The sequence below is a fragment of the Aedes albopictus genome, chromosome 3, assembly GCF_035046485.1.
Source record: "Aedes albopictus strain Foshan chromosome 3, AalbF5, whole genome shotgun sequence".
Lineage (NCBI taxonomy): Eukaryota > Metazoa > Arthropoda > Insecta > Diptera > Culicidae > Aedes > Aedes albopictus.
Genome location: NC_085138.1, coordinates 165,872,904 through 165,888,262, shown reverse-complemented (window position 1 = coordinate 165,888,262; position 15,359 = coordinate 165,872,904). Strand labels below are relative to the sequence as shown.

General features: G+C 43.1%; 2 protein-coding genes and 1 non-coding gene across 3 annotated transcripts in view; all 3 read left to right on the top strand.

Moving 5' to 3' along the window:
- The window catches only part of LOC134291783 (uncharacterized), a 320,651-nt gene that overhangs the window by 175,647 nt on the left and 129,645 nt on the right, over positions 1-15,359 (top strand). The window lies entirely within an intron of this gene.
- LOC134290434 (uncharacterized protein K02A2.6-like) lies at positions 635-4,813 on the top strand. The gene is made up of 2 exons (XM_062857580.1): positions 635-2,188; positions 2,261-4,813. Exons 1-2 carry the CDS (start codon positions 635-637, stop codon positions 4,745-4,747), a joined length of 4,041 nt encoding a protein of 1,346 aa, XP_062713564.1. The 3' UTR covers positions 4,748-4,813.
- LOC115271098 (U6 spliceosomal RNA) lies at positions 8,860-8,962 on the top strand. The gene has a single exon (XR_003899738.2). It is a non-coding gene; the product is annotated as a U6 spliceosomal RNA (small nuclear RNA).

The following is a 15,359-nucleotide window of genomic DNA, read 5'->3' as shown; positions in this document are numbered from 1 at the left end:
GAGCTTCTGGTAGAACTTGCGTGTTTCCTGTGAACGGCACAGCAGTTCCATTTCCTCGCACTCCGCTTCTTCCAGGCGGCGCTTTTTCTCCCGGAAGAAACGGGTCTGCTGCTTCCGCTTCTGTCTGTATCGCTCCACATCCGGCGACATCCGGTTGCTTCAGTCGCTCTAGATCGTACCGGGGCGGCCGCCGGTACTGTACATTGTTAATAACGGAGAGTTTTGGGCGCAGTTTAACCATCACCAGGTAGTGATCAGAGTCGATATTAGCGCCACGATAGGTCCTGACGTCGATAATGTCGGAGAAGTGCCGTCCATCAATCAGAACGTGGTCGATTTGCGATTCCGTTTGTTGTGGTGATCTCCAGGTGTAACGATACGGGAGACTGTGCTGGAAGAATGTTAGGAAACTCTACCTACCTTCTTAATAATATGTACTTTGTTTATATCCACTTCACTCACTAACACATTTGCCTCATATGTATTACCTCAACTCAACCTGAACTCGATAATAAAATCAGTCTTTGTTTACTCGTCCAACTGACTACAAGTTATTTGCGTAACATGGTGTCAGAATAAAAATCTACTGCGCAATTTCGAGATTTCGGACAAACGAGAAAAGGAAACGACAAATATGGCCAACCCCACTGGCCAAGTTGGAAATGGTGTGCCCCAGGCTGTAGCTCAGCCAGGAAATTCGATTGCGGCAGCACCCGCAATTAACAGCAGCATCCCGTTTCCCGAACAATTGAAGCTGACCGGGAACATCAAAGAAAACGTGGACAATTTCAGGGACTCTTTCGAGATCTACCTGATAGCATCGGGTCTCGAGCATCGAGATGAGCGTGTCAAGATTGCTACATTCAAGGCAGCACTCGGGTTGGAGGCACGGAAAATTTTCAATCTGTGGCCCCTGCAGCCTAACGAACAGGATACGGTAGCGGCCTGTCTGGACTCTCTATCCAGGTACATGGTTCCGCAGAAGGATGTGAAGCTGGCGAGATACGAGTTTTTCCAATGCCGGCAGCAATGTAGCGACACCGGTGAGACAGAAACGATGTCGCACTTCATCAACAGAGCTCGTGAATTGGTGAAGGACTGCAACTTTGGCGCGCTGGAAGATGAGATGTTGCGCGACAAAATAATCACCGGTATCCTGGACGTGAACCTACGGAAACGTTTCATCGGAGAGCAGAACCTAACGTCAGCCGCTGTAATTAATCAGTGCCGCACCGAAGAAGCAACCAAAGCAGAGCTTGAACGTAACAATTTGCTTCAACCAGGACCATCGATGCAAGTTGTGAACAGAATTGGATCCAGCAAGAAACGTGAGAAGAAATGTGCTTTCTGTGGACGAACGTATCACCAAAAGCTGACGGATTGTCCGGCCCGCGGAATGGTTTTCAATTTTTGTAAACAAAAGAACCATTTCGCCGCGGTGTGCCGGAAGAAGCAGGAATCGCTAAGCCAGCACCGACCGATCAAGAAGACTTCAAGCCACAAGGAAGGACAGGTGCACAGTGTCGATGAGGAGCCCAGCGATCTGGAAGAGGACTGCAAGATTGAGGAATCGGTCGATTCGATCCAGTACCTGTACAGCATCAACCACAGCGAATCTTCCATGTTGAAAGGCAGCATCGTTTTCTACGACGTGAACAAGCATCCAGTGAACGTGACCTGTATTTTCGACTCGGCTGCTTCGTGTAACGTCATCGGAAAGAAAAACGCCATGGAGATCCTTGGAACAAGCAATCTACGACTGGACAATCAACAAGCAATTCTCAAGGCGTTCGGGGGAAGTTCGTTGAAGTCACTCGGTCGAACCGTAATCGACTGCAATCACGGCGGCGGCCAATACAAGCTGGTGTTCCATGTCGTCGGGTTCGATCAACCTCCACTGCTGTCGAAAAACACCTGTCTGCAGTTGAAATTAATCCAAGTTTGTCACACCGTCTGTATGAATCAGCCACTGTCGTCTGCGAAGAAGATTCTGGAGAAGCATAAGGATGTTTTTCGAGGTCTCGGAAGGCTAGAAGGAGATGTACATCTGGAAGTCGACGATACAATCAAGCCAGTTGTCCAGCAGCCAAGAAGGATTGCTGTTACTATGCGGGATGAGCTTCGCCAAACGCTGGTGGAGATGGAACAACAGGGAATCATCGTTCAGCAGAAGGAATACGCAGCCTGGGTAAGCAATTTGGTTCTAGTGAAACGTAATAATAAGCTCCGAGTGTGTATTGATCCCGTAATCCTCAACAAGGCCTTGAAACGACCTCATTATCAAATGCCAACGATCGACGAGTTGCTGCCAGAGTTGTCCAATGCCAAGGTATTCACAACCGTGGATGCAAAGTGCGGGTTTTGGCAAGTGCGTCTGGACGAGGAAAGCTCCAAATTGACAACTTTTTGGACGCCATTTGGACGGTATAGGTGGGTGCGTATGCCGTTCGGGATCTCTCCGGCACCCGAAATTTTCCAGAAGAAGCTCCATGAAGCAATCAACGGTTTGCGGAACGTAAAAGCGCTTGCCGACGATGTGCTAATCTATGGTTGTGGAGAGACACTAGAAGAAGCCATACACGATCATGACGCAAACTTGGATGCTTTTCTGAAGCGTATGCAAGAGCGAGGGGTGAAATTAAACGGCGATAAAATCAACTTGTGCCAGGAAAGGGTTAAGTTCTTCGGACACGTACTCACCTCAAGCGGAGTGCAGGCAGACCCGGAAAAATTAGACAGTATTATGAAAATGGACCCACCGGAGGATGTACCGTCGCTGCTTCGGTTCTTGGGTATGATAACATATCTGACCAACTATTTGCCCAGTCTTGCATCAGTAGCTGAACCACTTCGTCGGCTGACCAACAAACACGAACCATGGAGTTGGAATCAGGAACAGCAACAATCGTTTGATCAACTGAAGCAAATGGTTACAAGCGCTCCCGTCCTTCGATATTTTGATGTGCAGAAAGATGTCGTTATCCAATGTGACAGCAGTAGCGTTGGGCTCGGAGCTGTACTGCTGCAGGATGGTCAGCCCGTGGTGTATGCCTCGAAGACTCTGAACGCAACGGAGCGCAAGTATGCGCAGATCGAGAAAGAAACATTGGCCATCCTGTTTGCCTGCCGTAAATTTGAAATGTACATCCTCGGAAAACCGGTTACGATTCAAACGGATCATCTGCCTCTCATCAGGATTTTTCAGAAGCCGTTGGTGGAAGCACCACTGAGAATCCAACGGATGCTTTTGGCCCTTCAACGGTACAACACGGTTCTACGGTTTACTCCAGGTAAGGAAGTCATCATAGCTGACATGCTTTCACGGGCGTCAATAGCTGACAACGATGTAAGCAGCAAGGACATCTACGATGTGTATGCGTTGGAGTACATTCCCATTTCGGATGACAGAGTTCAGCAAATCAAGGCGGAATCTAAGCAGGATCCGGAAATACAAACAATCATCCAGTTTGTGATTGACGGATGGCCTACAAAGTCGGAAGTACCAGAGTCGCTGCAGGTTTACTGGCCATTCAGGGATGAATTCAGCACGCATAACGGACTTGTGTTTCGGAACGACAGAATATTGATTCCACGAAGCCTTCGAAAGGATATTCTGGATCGGCTGCATCAATCGCACTCCGGAATCGAAGCTACGACAAAGCTTGCTCGTGACACAGTGTTTTGGCCCGGCATTAACGACCAAATTCGTCAGAAGGTTCAGCAGTGTGACATTTGTCAAAAATTTGCACCAAATCAACAGCCGCAGCCCATGCAGAGCCATCAAATTCCCAGCTATCCTTTCCAGAAACTGAGCATGGACTTGTGCGAAATTGAGCTTGGAGGCAGAAAAGCGGTATACCTAATAACAGTTGATCATTTCTCTGATTATTTTGACATCGATGAACTACCATCTCTGAACTCAGCCGCGATTATCAACGCTTGCAAGAAAAATTTCGCGAGGTTCGGGAGACCGCAGTTCATCTCAACGGATAATGGTGTACAATTTGTGAGCCAGGATTTCCAACGATTTGCGAAGGACTGGGGATTTCAGCATACCGTGTCAGCCCCTTACCATCAGCAGGCAAACGGCAAAGCCGAATCAGCCGTTAAAATTGCGAAGCTACTACTAAAGAAAGCGTACGAATCGAAACAGGACTTTTGGGATCTTCTTCTGCAGTGGAGAAATACTCCGAACAAGTGTGATTCATCTCCGGCTCAGCGATTATTGAACAGACGCACACGGTTTGGCGTACCAATGGCAGAGGGGAAGTATCTGCCAAAGATAGAAGAAGGTGTCGCCGAGAAGATAAAAAAGAATCGACAAGAAGCGAAGCAGTACTACGATCGCAAGGCAAAGAAGCTTCCAGCATTAGAGATCGGGCAGCCGGTGTTCATGAAGCTGAAGCCAGACGACAAGGACTGGCGCCCAGCAACTGTTGTTAAACCAGTTACGGACCGTTCAACAATAGTTGCTGCGGGAGACAAGGAATATCGCCGCGACAACACACTGATAAAGCCGGTGTATCCCGAAGCGAGGACTCCAGTGTGCATCAAGGAAGAACCTCGGCGAGATCCACAGCGTTCGCCGATCACTCTACAAGATAACCCACCCTTGCAACCTTCGGTCATCATCAGGGACTCTCAACCAAGCTCACAACGTTTACCGGCACGCGAGTCTGTCGCGCCCTTCCGGTCACGTCGAGCCATCACTATCCCGAAGAAATTCGAGGACTTTGAAATGTTCTGAGTTAACGATGAAGGGGGAGATGTTAGGAAACTCTACCTACCTTCTTAATAATATGTACTTTGTTTATATCCACTTCACTCACTAACACATTTGCCTCATATGTATTACCTCAACTCAACCTGAACTCGATAATAAAATCAGTCTTTGTTTACTCGTCCAACTGACTACAAGTTATTTGCGTAACAAAGAAGGTGCTACGAATGGCCATGTTCTTGGAGGCGGCGAAATCGATGAGGCGTAGGCCATTTTCGTTCGTCAGCAGTTCAGCGCCCACACTTTCCAATCGTCGGTCTGAATTCCTCCTCCTGGCCTACCTGAGCGTTTAGATCCCCTATGATGATCTTGACGTCGTGGTTTGGGCAGCGGTCGTACTCGCGTTCGAGCTGCGCGTAAAATGCGTCTTTGTCATCATCAGTGCTTCCGGAGTGAGGGCTGTGCACGTTTATTATGCTAATGTTGAAGAATCGGCCCTTGATCCTCAACCTGCACATTCTTTCGTCGATCGGCCACCAACCGATCACGCGCCTCTGCATGTCGCCCATCACTATAAAAGCTGTTCCTAGCTCACGTGTGTTGCCGCAACTCTGGTAGATGGTATGATTACCTCTAAACGTTCGCACCATAGATCCTGTCCAACACACCTCCTGCAGCGCTACGATTCCGAACCCGCGGTCCTTCAGTATATCGGCGAGTATGCGGGTGCTCCCGATGAAGTTGAGAGATCTGCAGTTCTACGTACCAAGCTTCCAATCGCAAGTCCCTTTTCGTCGTTGTGGTCGTTGCCATTGGTATCGGTTCGCATTCTTCTCTTGTTGATTTTCCGGTGCTAGTCTTTTTTACGGCTGGCTCGCAGGGCCTGACACCAACCCACTAACCCAGGGAGCTGGGCTTACCTTCCCGGAAAGTACGGGTTCTGCATTGGCATTGTCTTCGCCGGGGGGGGGGGGTGTTTTTAATGGGCGCCCAGGAGATGGCGTCAGGGGAAATCAAATCGACCACATCTACATCAGCCGAAAATGGAGACGGAGCCTTCTTGATGTGCGGAATAAACGTAGCGCTGATATTGCGTCCGACCATCATCTTCTAATCGGCGAGATCCGACTGCGCATTGCCAGGATCCAACGACAAGAGATTCAACACACGCCGACTGGAAGACGCTGCGATGAAAAGGCCCTTCGTCGAGGAGCTAGCGAACCGTGCTGCGAACATTCCAAAAGGTGGAAGCATAGAAGATCAATGGAGCGCCATCAAGAACGCCTTCATCGCGACCGGCGAGAATAATTTGGGTGAGCTACGCACCCGAAGAAAGCAGTGGATCACAGATGATACCAAACACAAGCGACATCCGTCTCCTCTACGACATCCGTCTCACATCGCCTTAGTGGGACCAAGATGAATGCTACGATACCCGTGAAAGACACATCTGGAAAGCTATTGACCGACCGGGCTAACCAGTTGACACGCTGGTTCGACCACGAATCTTTTTCAAGTGTTGATCACGCCATGAACACCTCAGCATGATTGGTCAAGGGTTCGACGCATTATCCGTGTTAACAATGAAGCTCCATCAGAGCAGGAGATAGAAATAGCCATCCGTAGCATGAAATCGAACAGCGCCCCAGGAGTCGATCGCATATCAGCTGAGATGCTCAAAGCTGATCCCGTAGTATCCGTACAACTACTGCATATGGGAAACTACAACATATGGAAAACCGCGATATTTCCGGCCGACTGGATGCAAGGCGTCTTAGTAAAGGTACCCAAAAAGGGTGACCTGACTGTATGCGATAGTTGGCGGGGCGGGGCATCATGTTACTGTATATCGTTCAAGTCCTCTGCAAAGTTATCCTTAATCGGATACAGGAGAAGATTGACGCAACTCTCTGACGGCAGCAAGCAGGATTCCGTGCTGGACGATCCTGTGTGGACCATATTGTCACGCTCCGCAAATCAATTAATTTCAAAGCTTTCGACAGTCTCAATCACGTATACATGTAGGAAGCCCTCAGGCGCAAGGGTGTCCCTGAGAAAATCATCGGCCTCATTAATAATGCACAGTACAGAGCATTTTCGTGCAGAGTACTGCACAACGGTGTTTTGTCCGATCCCATCCGGGTCGTTGCTGGAGTGAGGCAAGGATGTATACTATCACCGCTACTGTTCCTCGTCGTAATCGACGAGATCCTGGTTTGTGCGATTGACCGTGAACCAAATCGTGGATTGCTGTGGCAGCCCATTACCATGGAGCAAGCTCAATGATCATGCCAATCGCTCCTCAGCGGCAGGTCTTACCATCAACGTCAACAAGACCAAATCGTTGGATGTGAACACGGTCAACCCTTCCAGCTTTACGGTAGCTGGGCAATCAGTGGAGAATGTTGAAATCTTCCAACATCTTGGTAGCCAAATGGCGGCCGATGGCGGCACCAAGATCGACATACACTACCCGTCATAAGTAGGGACTCACAAAAAGTATTGTAACAATATTGCATCACCCTGATTCACCTCGATCATAGGCGCCAACTTGTGACGTAGTTGGGGGGGCGAAGCTCTCCAAAATTGAACCAAATTCAACTTTTTTCAGTTTAATGCACTAGTTTTCACGTAAATATGCCTAAACTAGGTGAACTGCGTCGAGGTTTTCCGAATTTGATTGATTTTGAGAGGCCTCGCCCCCCCAACTACGTCACAAGTTGGCGCGTATGACCTCGATATCTCTAAAACCAGAACACCTACAGAAATACCACCTTCAGAAAAAATGTTGCTTTTGGTCTTCTGAATAACTTACCTGAAAACAGCATCTTTGTAAGTCCTCAGGTTTTGGAGATATCGAGGTAAGTCATGGTGATGCAATATTGTTGCAATACTTTTTGTGAGTCCGTACTTATGACGGGTAGTGTAGGTGCACGGATCAAGAAGGCGAGGGCTGCTTTTGCGAGTTTAAAAAATGTATGGAAAAACAACCAGATTAGTCGACGCACCAAAATCCGAATTGTCAACTCGTCCTAGCTTTGGCTGGACAGTGGACATATCGACACTGATTTTTCATTTAGGTCTAACTGACATTTTCAAGTTCTCTTCATCGATCCTCTCTTTGTGTTATCACATAATGTGTATTGAGTTTTCCAAAGATTTTTTGGTTGAAATGCGAAGAAGACGACTACATGTTGCTATAGAAACAAAAAGAATACCGTCTACCCTCGTTCGTTTGACCGCATGTAATCTGAACACTTTTTAGTTTGACCCCCTCTAATCTGCACATCGTTCAAACTAAAAATGGTTCAAACGTCATTCTGCTAATGGAACGGTGTGAAACGGAACGCAGAACCAAAACAAAACACCAAATCAGGTTGCCAGTAGTGTGTTTTTCGATGCTAACAGAGTTGCTAGATGTTCAAATTAAAAATGAACCCCTTTGGTTTGCATGAGGTGCCGTTCAAACGAACGGGGGTAGACGGTAATGATTTTGTTTGTTTTGATCGAGTTGTTCACGGTAAAAAATCTGCACTGTGATATAAACTGATTGGCACTTGAATTCGCACTACTGTTCAATCAGTTTGTTATCAATTACATATCATTTGACAAAGAACATCCAATGCCTCTTCAATTTTAATGTAACTTCACATCAATTCGTTGTTGACAATGTTTTGATTTCAAAACAAAAATTTAAAAAAAAAATGTGTACAGCCGCACCCAGATTCGATACCAGGACCTTTAGATTCACGATCAACTATTTTACCACTACACTGCTTCACATCTGTTATAGAGGTGCGAATCGAAGCGAAGCACTTTCTACCGCCTGTCATCTGTATTTACTTTCATGCCCAAAACAGTCATTACCAAATCAACAACTTTTCACTTTGGATCGTATTGCTTTTTACAGTAGTGCAAATCGAAGGGATTTTCTGTTGATTTCTCTGGTGGGTTTGTTTTGGTCCTCAAATCAACACTGACAGCATTGCGAACTCAAAGGAAAAGCACTTCTGATCATGTTGATTACGACATTGAATAGTTAAAGGATTTTTCCCTTACATCTAGCGTGCAGAATTTTTACCGTGTTGGCGAAAGAGAGAGTCGACGAAGAGAAATCGATCAAGTCAGTTAGGCCCTTATGAAAAATCATTGTCGATATACTAAAATTAGAACGATACAGAGAAGATTAGCATGACCCTGCGCAAGGATGACACGCAAAATCGTGAAGCGTTCCACATTTTTTTGTGTATACTTAAAATAACTACACTAAATTAATTTCATAACAATTCAGTCCCATAATTTACCCGACTTTCCCGTACCAAAATCCCTTCTCCTTTCTATTTACGAGAGCGTCGGTGAGTCGCTGGCATCTCGATAAACAGATATCATTCCTTCCCTAGTATCCCTTCCCATCCACATAACGTGTTTCTTATCGTTTCAGAGAGCGATCAATGGCGCTTAAGCCTAGGCTTGTTAGCCAGGACACATGGTCCAAATGCCTGTGCCCCATCCCGGAAGCAAAAAGGCCCATGGAGTGACAAATTTCTTAGCTATGTCACTCCCAACGTTGGTGTTAAAAAAAATCACTTACACTCACATCAACACATTTACATGATCAACTCAAATACACCTCCACAATCTGAATCTTGCCGCATCACTCGCTTATAGTGAATCCCCAATTAACCCATTCCTAATATCCAACTCCTTGACACTTATGGGGGCGCCGGTGAGTCGCTGGCCTTTCATAAAGTAGGTGTCATATCATCACATCCTTTCCTTTCCTCGTAACGGAGAAGATGAGCGTGGCCGGCAGTGAAAGTTTTCATGTCTTTTTTACTTCAACCTCTGATTGGATAGCTGTTTCTTCCTAAACAGCATTCCATAAGCAATTAGAATAGGAGTATTAAAGTTTTTAACATGACAACTTTCAGTATGCAATCTACGAATTACTCCGTTACAACGCAACGCAACGCACCAAAATCCGAATTGTCAACTCGAACGTGAAATCCGTGCTGTGTATCAGTGGAGAACACGCAACGGCTGCAGGTCTACATCAATAGATGCCTGCGGTATATAATGCGAGCATGGTGGCCTCACAATCGGATCGCCAATGTTGAAAATGTTCAAAAGCCGATAGCGACAGAAATTCGGGAGCGATAGTGGAGGTGGGTCGGCCACACTCTACACAGGGGCGGAAACGAAATCTGCAAGCAAGCGTTAGATTGGAACCCAGCAGGACATAGCTGCAGAGGCAGACCCAGAGGCTCATGGCGGCGCAGCCTCAACAACGAAATCAAGCAAGTCGACAGAAATTTGACCAGGCCACAGATCAAGGCGATGGCTGGCAATCGCCCAGGAAGGAAATCTTTCAATTCGGCCCTCTGCCCCACCGTGGGTGCCCAGGACTGAAAGTAAATAAGTATACTTTGTAACTTTAGCAACCTCGTCATCTATTTTTTCTGTCACACTAAATACAATACGAACATAATGTTTCAAATACCTAATTATGAAAATTCATTCGATACCATTATGAAACGCGACCCATAACATGCCATAAACAATTCGATTGACGCATCATTGGCATTTCTTTCACCGCAAAATAAGGCATTGTTAAGCCGGTACCAGTACCACATTCAACTATTTCCTCGCTACTTTTTCATACTCGCCGCGCCATTACAGGAGCAGCCGCCGAGTGCCATCTGATTTTTACAATGCGATTGCATCCGCGCGCGCACAGCATATTTGCAGTCGATTCACGTTTTTCTTTCCGTTTTGCCATTTTAATCAACTTCACCGGCAGGTACGACGACATGTGCCACAGCACAGCTACACAGTAGTTCAGCTCAACCTATAGATATACGCGAGGTAACTGGATGGGCAACCCTTTTTGGTGAAAACAAAAGCGTCACGTTTTCACAGTTTTTACTTTCGATGATGGCGTAAGGGCAACGGGGATTGAGGCTTGGCACTCAGTCACCATCTTCGGCCTTACGGACATCAGTCGTGCAATCAATGTTAGGTCACTTGCTCATGCTCATCTATATGTACTTGGATACCTACCGGTAACGACTAGAGAAGGATTAGCAGTAGGTACCTACCGAGATGATGAAAGTGAAATTGGAAAATGTCTCTTTGTGAGGTACTGCCTATGGGTTGCAGGGCGCAAGGACAACGTTTCTTCGGGCAACTTCAACTAATGCACATCGTTTTGACCTTTGCTCGTTTTGCTTTTGTATAAACACCGACTAGATGATTTCTAATATCTTCTTCTTCTTCTTCTTCTTCTTGTAGTAACTTCCCACCTGGGACAGAGCATGCGTCTTAGCCTACACTGCAAATTTTGTTTGCTGGTATTCAGCAAATTTTGCTGATTTTTTTTTTGTGTTGATTTCATTCAGCAATACGAATTTACTGAGTATCAGCAATTTTTTATCAACTTGCTGAACCATCCAGCAATTTTGACAGTTGATCAGCAACGTTGTGCTGATACTCAGCAAAAAAAATGCTGAAATTCAGAAATTTATTTTGCTGATTTTTTTTGTGCTGAAAGCATTTCCAAAAATTTGGTGTGTAGTGTTCAATGAGCACTTCCTCAGTAATGACCAGTTAGGAGGGGGGCAGGGGCCCCCACAAAATTTCACTTCACGAAAAAAAGTGAGGCAAGAAAAAACTGTAGTGAGAGAAACTTCTATCACAAGAATTCGAATTACTGTTTACTGGCAAGATGTATGCGATATGTTGTGATTATTCTGAGGAAGTCTGTTATTATTTGTCCAGCTATTTATTAAATTTTGAAATTTTACCTCCAATACTTATGAACATTTTCTGTGCAATTCCTTAAGAAAAATTACCGGAAATCCCGAAGAAAAACTTCGACTGGATTCTAGAGGAGCGCCAAAACTCAATCAATTGCAGAGTCAAACAGTTCCGACTGAATTTGTTTGTTTTTTTATTCTGTCTAGAGTTTTTGAAGACATTTTTAAGAATTCCCTATAGAGCTCTTGAAAGAATTCAAGGATTTTCTTTGGAAATTTAGAAGTATTTTTGGAATTCTTGAGTTTGATTTTACTTAGGCTGCTTACGACTTACTCAAATCGGAGAACACCAAAACTGTTGAATTTTTTTTAAGGATATCTAGCAGATTGTTTTGGAAAGTTTTAATCCGTTTTTTTTTCTGAGTTGAGAGATTAGCTTGAATAAGGATGATGATTAAACCCATAGATTCTTTAAGAAAATTTCAGAAGAAATTTATCCGGGTTTCCGCTGAATATTTTCAAGAAATGTAACAGGGGTCTCCAGTTAGCCTAGTGGTTAAGGCTATGGATCGCCAATCCGGAGACGGCGGGTTCGATTCCCGTTCCGGTCGGGAAAATTTTCTCGACTTCCTGGGCTGGGCATAGAGTATCATTGTACTTGCCTCACAATATACTAATTCATGCAATGGCAGGCAAAGGAAGCCCTTCAATCAATAACTGTGGATGTGCTCAAAGAATACTAAGTTGAACAGAGGCAGGCCAAGTGGGGATGTTAAGTCAAAAAGAAGAAGAACAGGAAATTCTATTGGAACCTAAGGGCATTTTTTTGTTATCGTACAAATTGGACCAAAGGGACCAACATGTTTATGCAACTTTTTCCACAGACAGGGCTCATGGATAAATGAATAAAAAAAAATGAGAAAAATTCAGGGTCGTCTATTTTTACGGAAAATTCAGGTGGAAATTTCTTGTTTTCCCCTGACACTATTTACTTTAAAAAATCATAACTCAAGAACGAAGCATCGTAGAAACAAAGTTTTTTTTTAGAAAATGAAAGCAAATTTTCTCAAAAATCCAAAAAATATATGAGGTGGAAAAAGTTTTCCACATAATTTTCCACCGTTGAGAAAATTCATAAGGATAAGCCGGAAAAACTATGCCCGAACTCGCGGAAAATTTTCAAAAAATATTTTTGAGAAGGTTATTTCATAAGCTTTAAATAATTGCTGAAATTTTTGGAATGCACTTTTTTTCTTTTCTGAGTTATGGCAAATTTTGTGGAAAATGACCATGTAAGCCTAAGTTATATGCTAATTTTTCACAAAATTGGCCAAAACTCAGGAACGAAAAAAAAAGTGCATTCAAAAAATGTCAGCAATCAAAGCTTTTTCGAAATTTTTCCGCGAGTTCGAACATAATTTTTTCGACTTTTCTTCACGAATTTTCTCAACGGCGGAAAATTTTGTGGAAAACTTTTTCCACTTCATATTGTTTTTGGATTCCTGAGAAAATTTGCTTTCATTTTCATTAAAAAACTTTGTTTCTAAGATGCTTTGTTCTTGAATTGTGAAAAAGAATTATAAGGCACATTTGTACATTTTTCAACATAATTGGCCATAACTGAAAAACGAAAAAAGTGCATTCCAAAAATTTCAGCGAATAATGCCTATGAAATAACCTTCTCAAACATATTTTTTTGAAAATTTTACACGAGTTCGGGCATAGCTTTTCTGGCCTTTCTTTACGAATTTTCTCAACTGTGGAAAATTTTATGAAAAACTATGTCCACTTCATATTTTTTTTGGATTTCTTCCATTTGCTTTCATTTCTCAAAAAAAAAAACTTTGTTTCTACGATGCTTCGTTCTTGAGTTGTGATTTTTCAAAGTAAGTAGTATCAGGGGAAATCACAAAAAATCCACCTGAGTTTTCCGGGAAAATAGGCGACCCTGAATTTTTCTCAATTTTATTTTGTTCATAAGCCCTGCCTGTGGAAAACGTTTCATAAAAATCCGAGAACCTTCGGCCCAACGGTAATAAAAAAAATCCCCTTAAGTCAGAAATCATGTACACAATGAACTACTAAACAGCGAGGGGTGAAAGTAACAACAAGAATAGTGAAATTTCCATTACCCAGGGCGACATTCATAAGTAACCTAACTACCGCTGAGGCTACTTTTTACTAATACATTCGTTTAGCCGAGACCAAAAAATTTTCAAAAAAGTGTCAGGAAACTCATACAAAAGACTTTATGATAAAACATTTTTAATTGTAGTGATAGTATATCTAGTACTGTTTATAAAAATGTGATACATCACACTAACATATACACTGAAACAAAAACAAGGGTAAAAACCCTTCAAATGTCATTTTTTGCCTAGACATTCTTTTAGCCGAGGTAAATGGAAAATTGGTTTTCAATAGATTTTTGCAATTTCGTGAGTATATTTCGAGAATATACCCCTAGGCATTTAGTTTATGACGTGTTAGCAAGATAATTGACCTTAAAAGTTTATTTATTTGTGAAATTCAGAGAAATGTTATAAAAAAATGTCCCGATAAGAAGAAGCGATGATAAACAAATTTATTTATGCAAAATGATTTCTGCAAACACTCAAACGTAAGCTAGATTATCGGTTTTGAAAATATGGCACAGCATTATTTTTAGAAATGTACAAATTATTGCATAAAATTTCATGAAACAATTATGTATATTGGTTTTTGGTTGTTTAAACCTTAAAATGGGATTGATAATAGCTAAAATAAATAGTTCTGCAGCCGAAGACGTGCGCTAATGCCTGTGGAGTATACCTGTTTGATACTAGCATTACTAAATGTGTTAGAAGACTGCTAAGTGAAAGAACTGCAAGAAGTGTCAGAATTTTTGTACCCTGTTAATTTAAAAGCAGATGTTCATACAAAAATGCAAGATATGGTCAAACAATTGGCTTATTTCATTCAATCTGAAGAAAAATATTATAAATGAGACTTAGTTTTGAACCACATTCCTTTTTAACATAATTTATTTGGAAAGAGCGTCTAAATTATGAAACAAGTAGTTCAAGTAGAAATTTGAATACTTTCGGTGCCATTTCTCGAAACCATCATATTTCATCAAAACAATACTTAAATACGTGATTTTTTGATGGTTTGCATTATTTTTTCTGTTAAAAACATTGTTTTACGTAAATTTTCAACCTGCACTCATCATGAAACTTTCATTGGATTCTTTTGAAACACTTCCGATAAAAATATTGTATGTTGCTTTCATAACAAAACGCGCTGCCAACTTCCAGTCGGCATTTCTGAATCATCGCAACGAATCAAGCACCACCTCGCTGCTGTTTGTGTTGGTGAGATCGAAGAAACGTCAGACTCCCGCCTGCTGATTGGCTGCGACGACTCTGGCGACGGTTTCATCCGCGACGGATTCAAATCGTCGCGTTCGATAAGGGGGAAAACCGTCAATAACTACATCAAATCTCAATTTGGAAACATTTACAATATTATGGCATATTTATATGAGATACATGTAAATTTAATATGACAACACTGCCGAAAAAGATCAAATTTACACACTAAGATTCAGATGTTCCAGCTCAGTAATTTTTTTCACTGAGTTCAGTATTTTTTCCATCTTTTTACTGAGTTTTCAACAGCAGATTTATTTCGGTACACTCGGTAATCGTATTTACCGTTCACCAGTAACGATATTTACCGTGCTTCAGTAACTTTTGACAGTTTGTGAGCTGAGCTCGGTAACTCATTTACAGAATATCCGCAAAATAAATAACCGAGCGTACCGAGTTAAATCTGCTGTTGAGAACTCAGTAAAAAGATGGGGAAAATACCGAACTGATCTTAGTGTGTATGATTTACAAGTT

Coding starts and splice junctions, on each gene's coding strand:
- LOC134290434 (XM_062857580.1), top strand. CDS start 635: ATGGCCAACCCCACTGGCCAAGTTGGAAATGGTGTGCCCCAGGCTGTA. Junction 2,189..2,260: donor AGAAGGAATACGCAGCCTGG/GTAAGCAATTTG, acceptor ATCCTCAACAAG/GCCTTGAAACGACCTCATTA.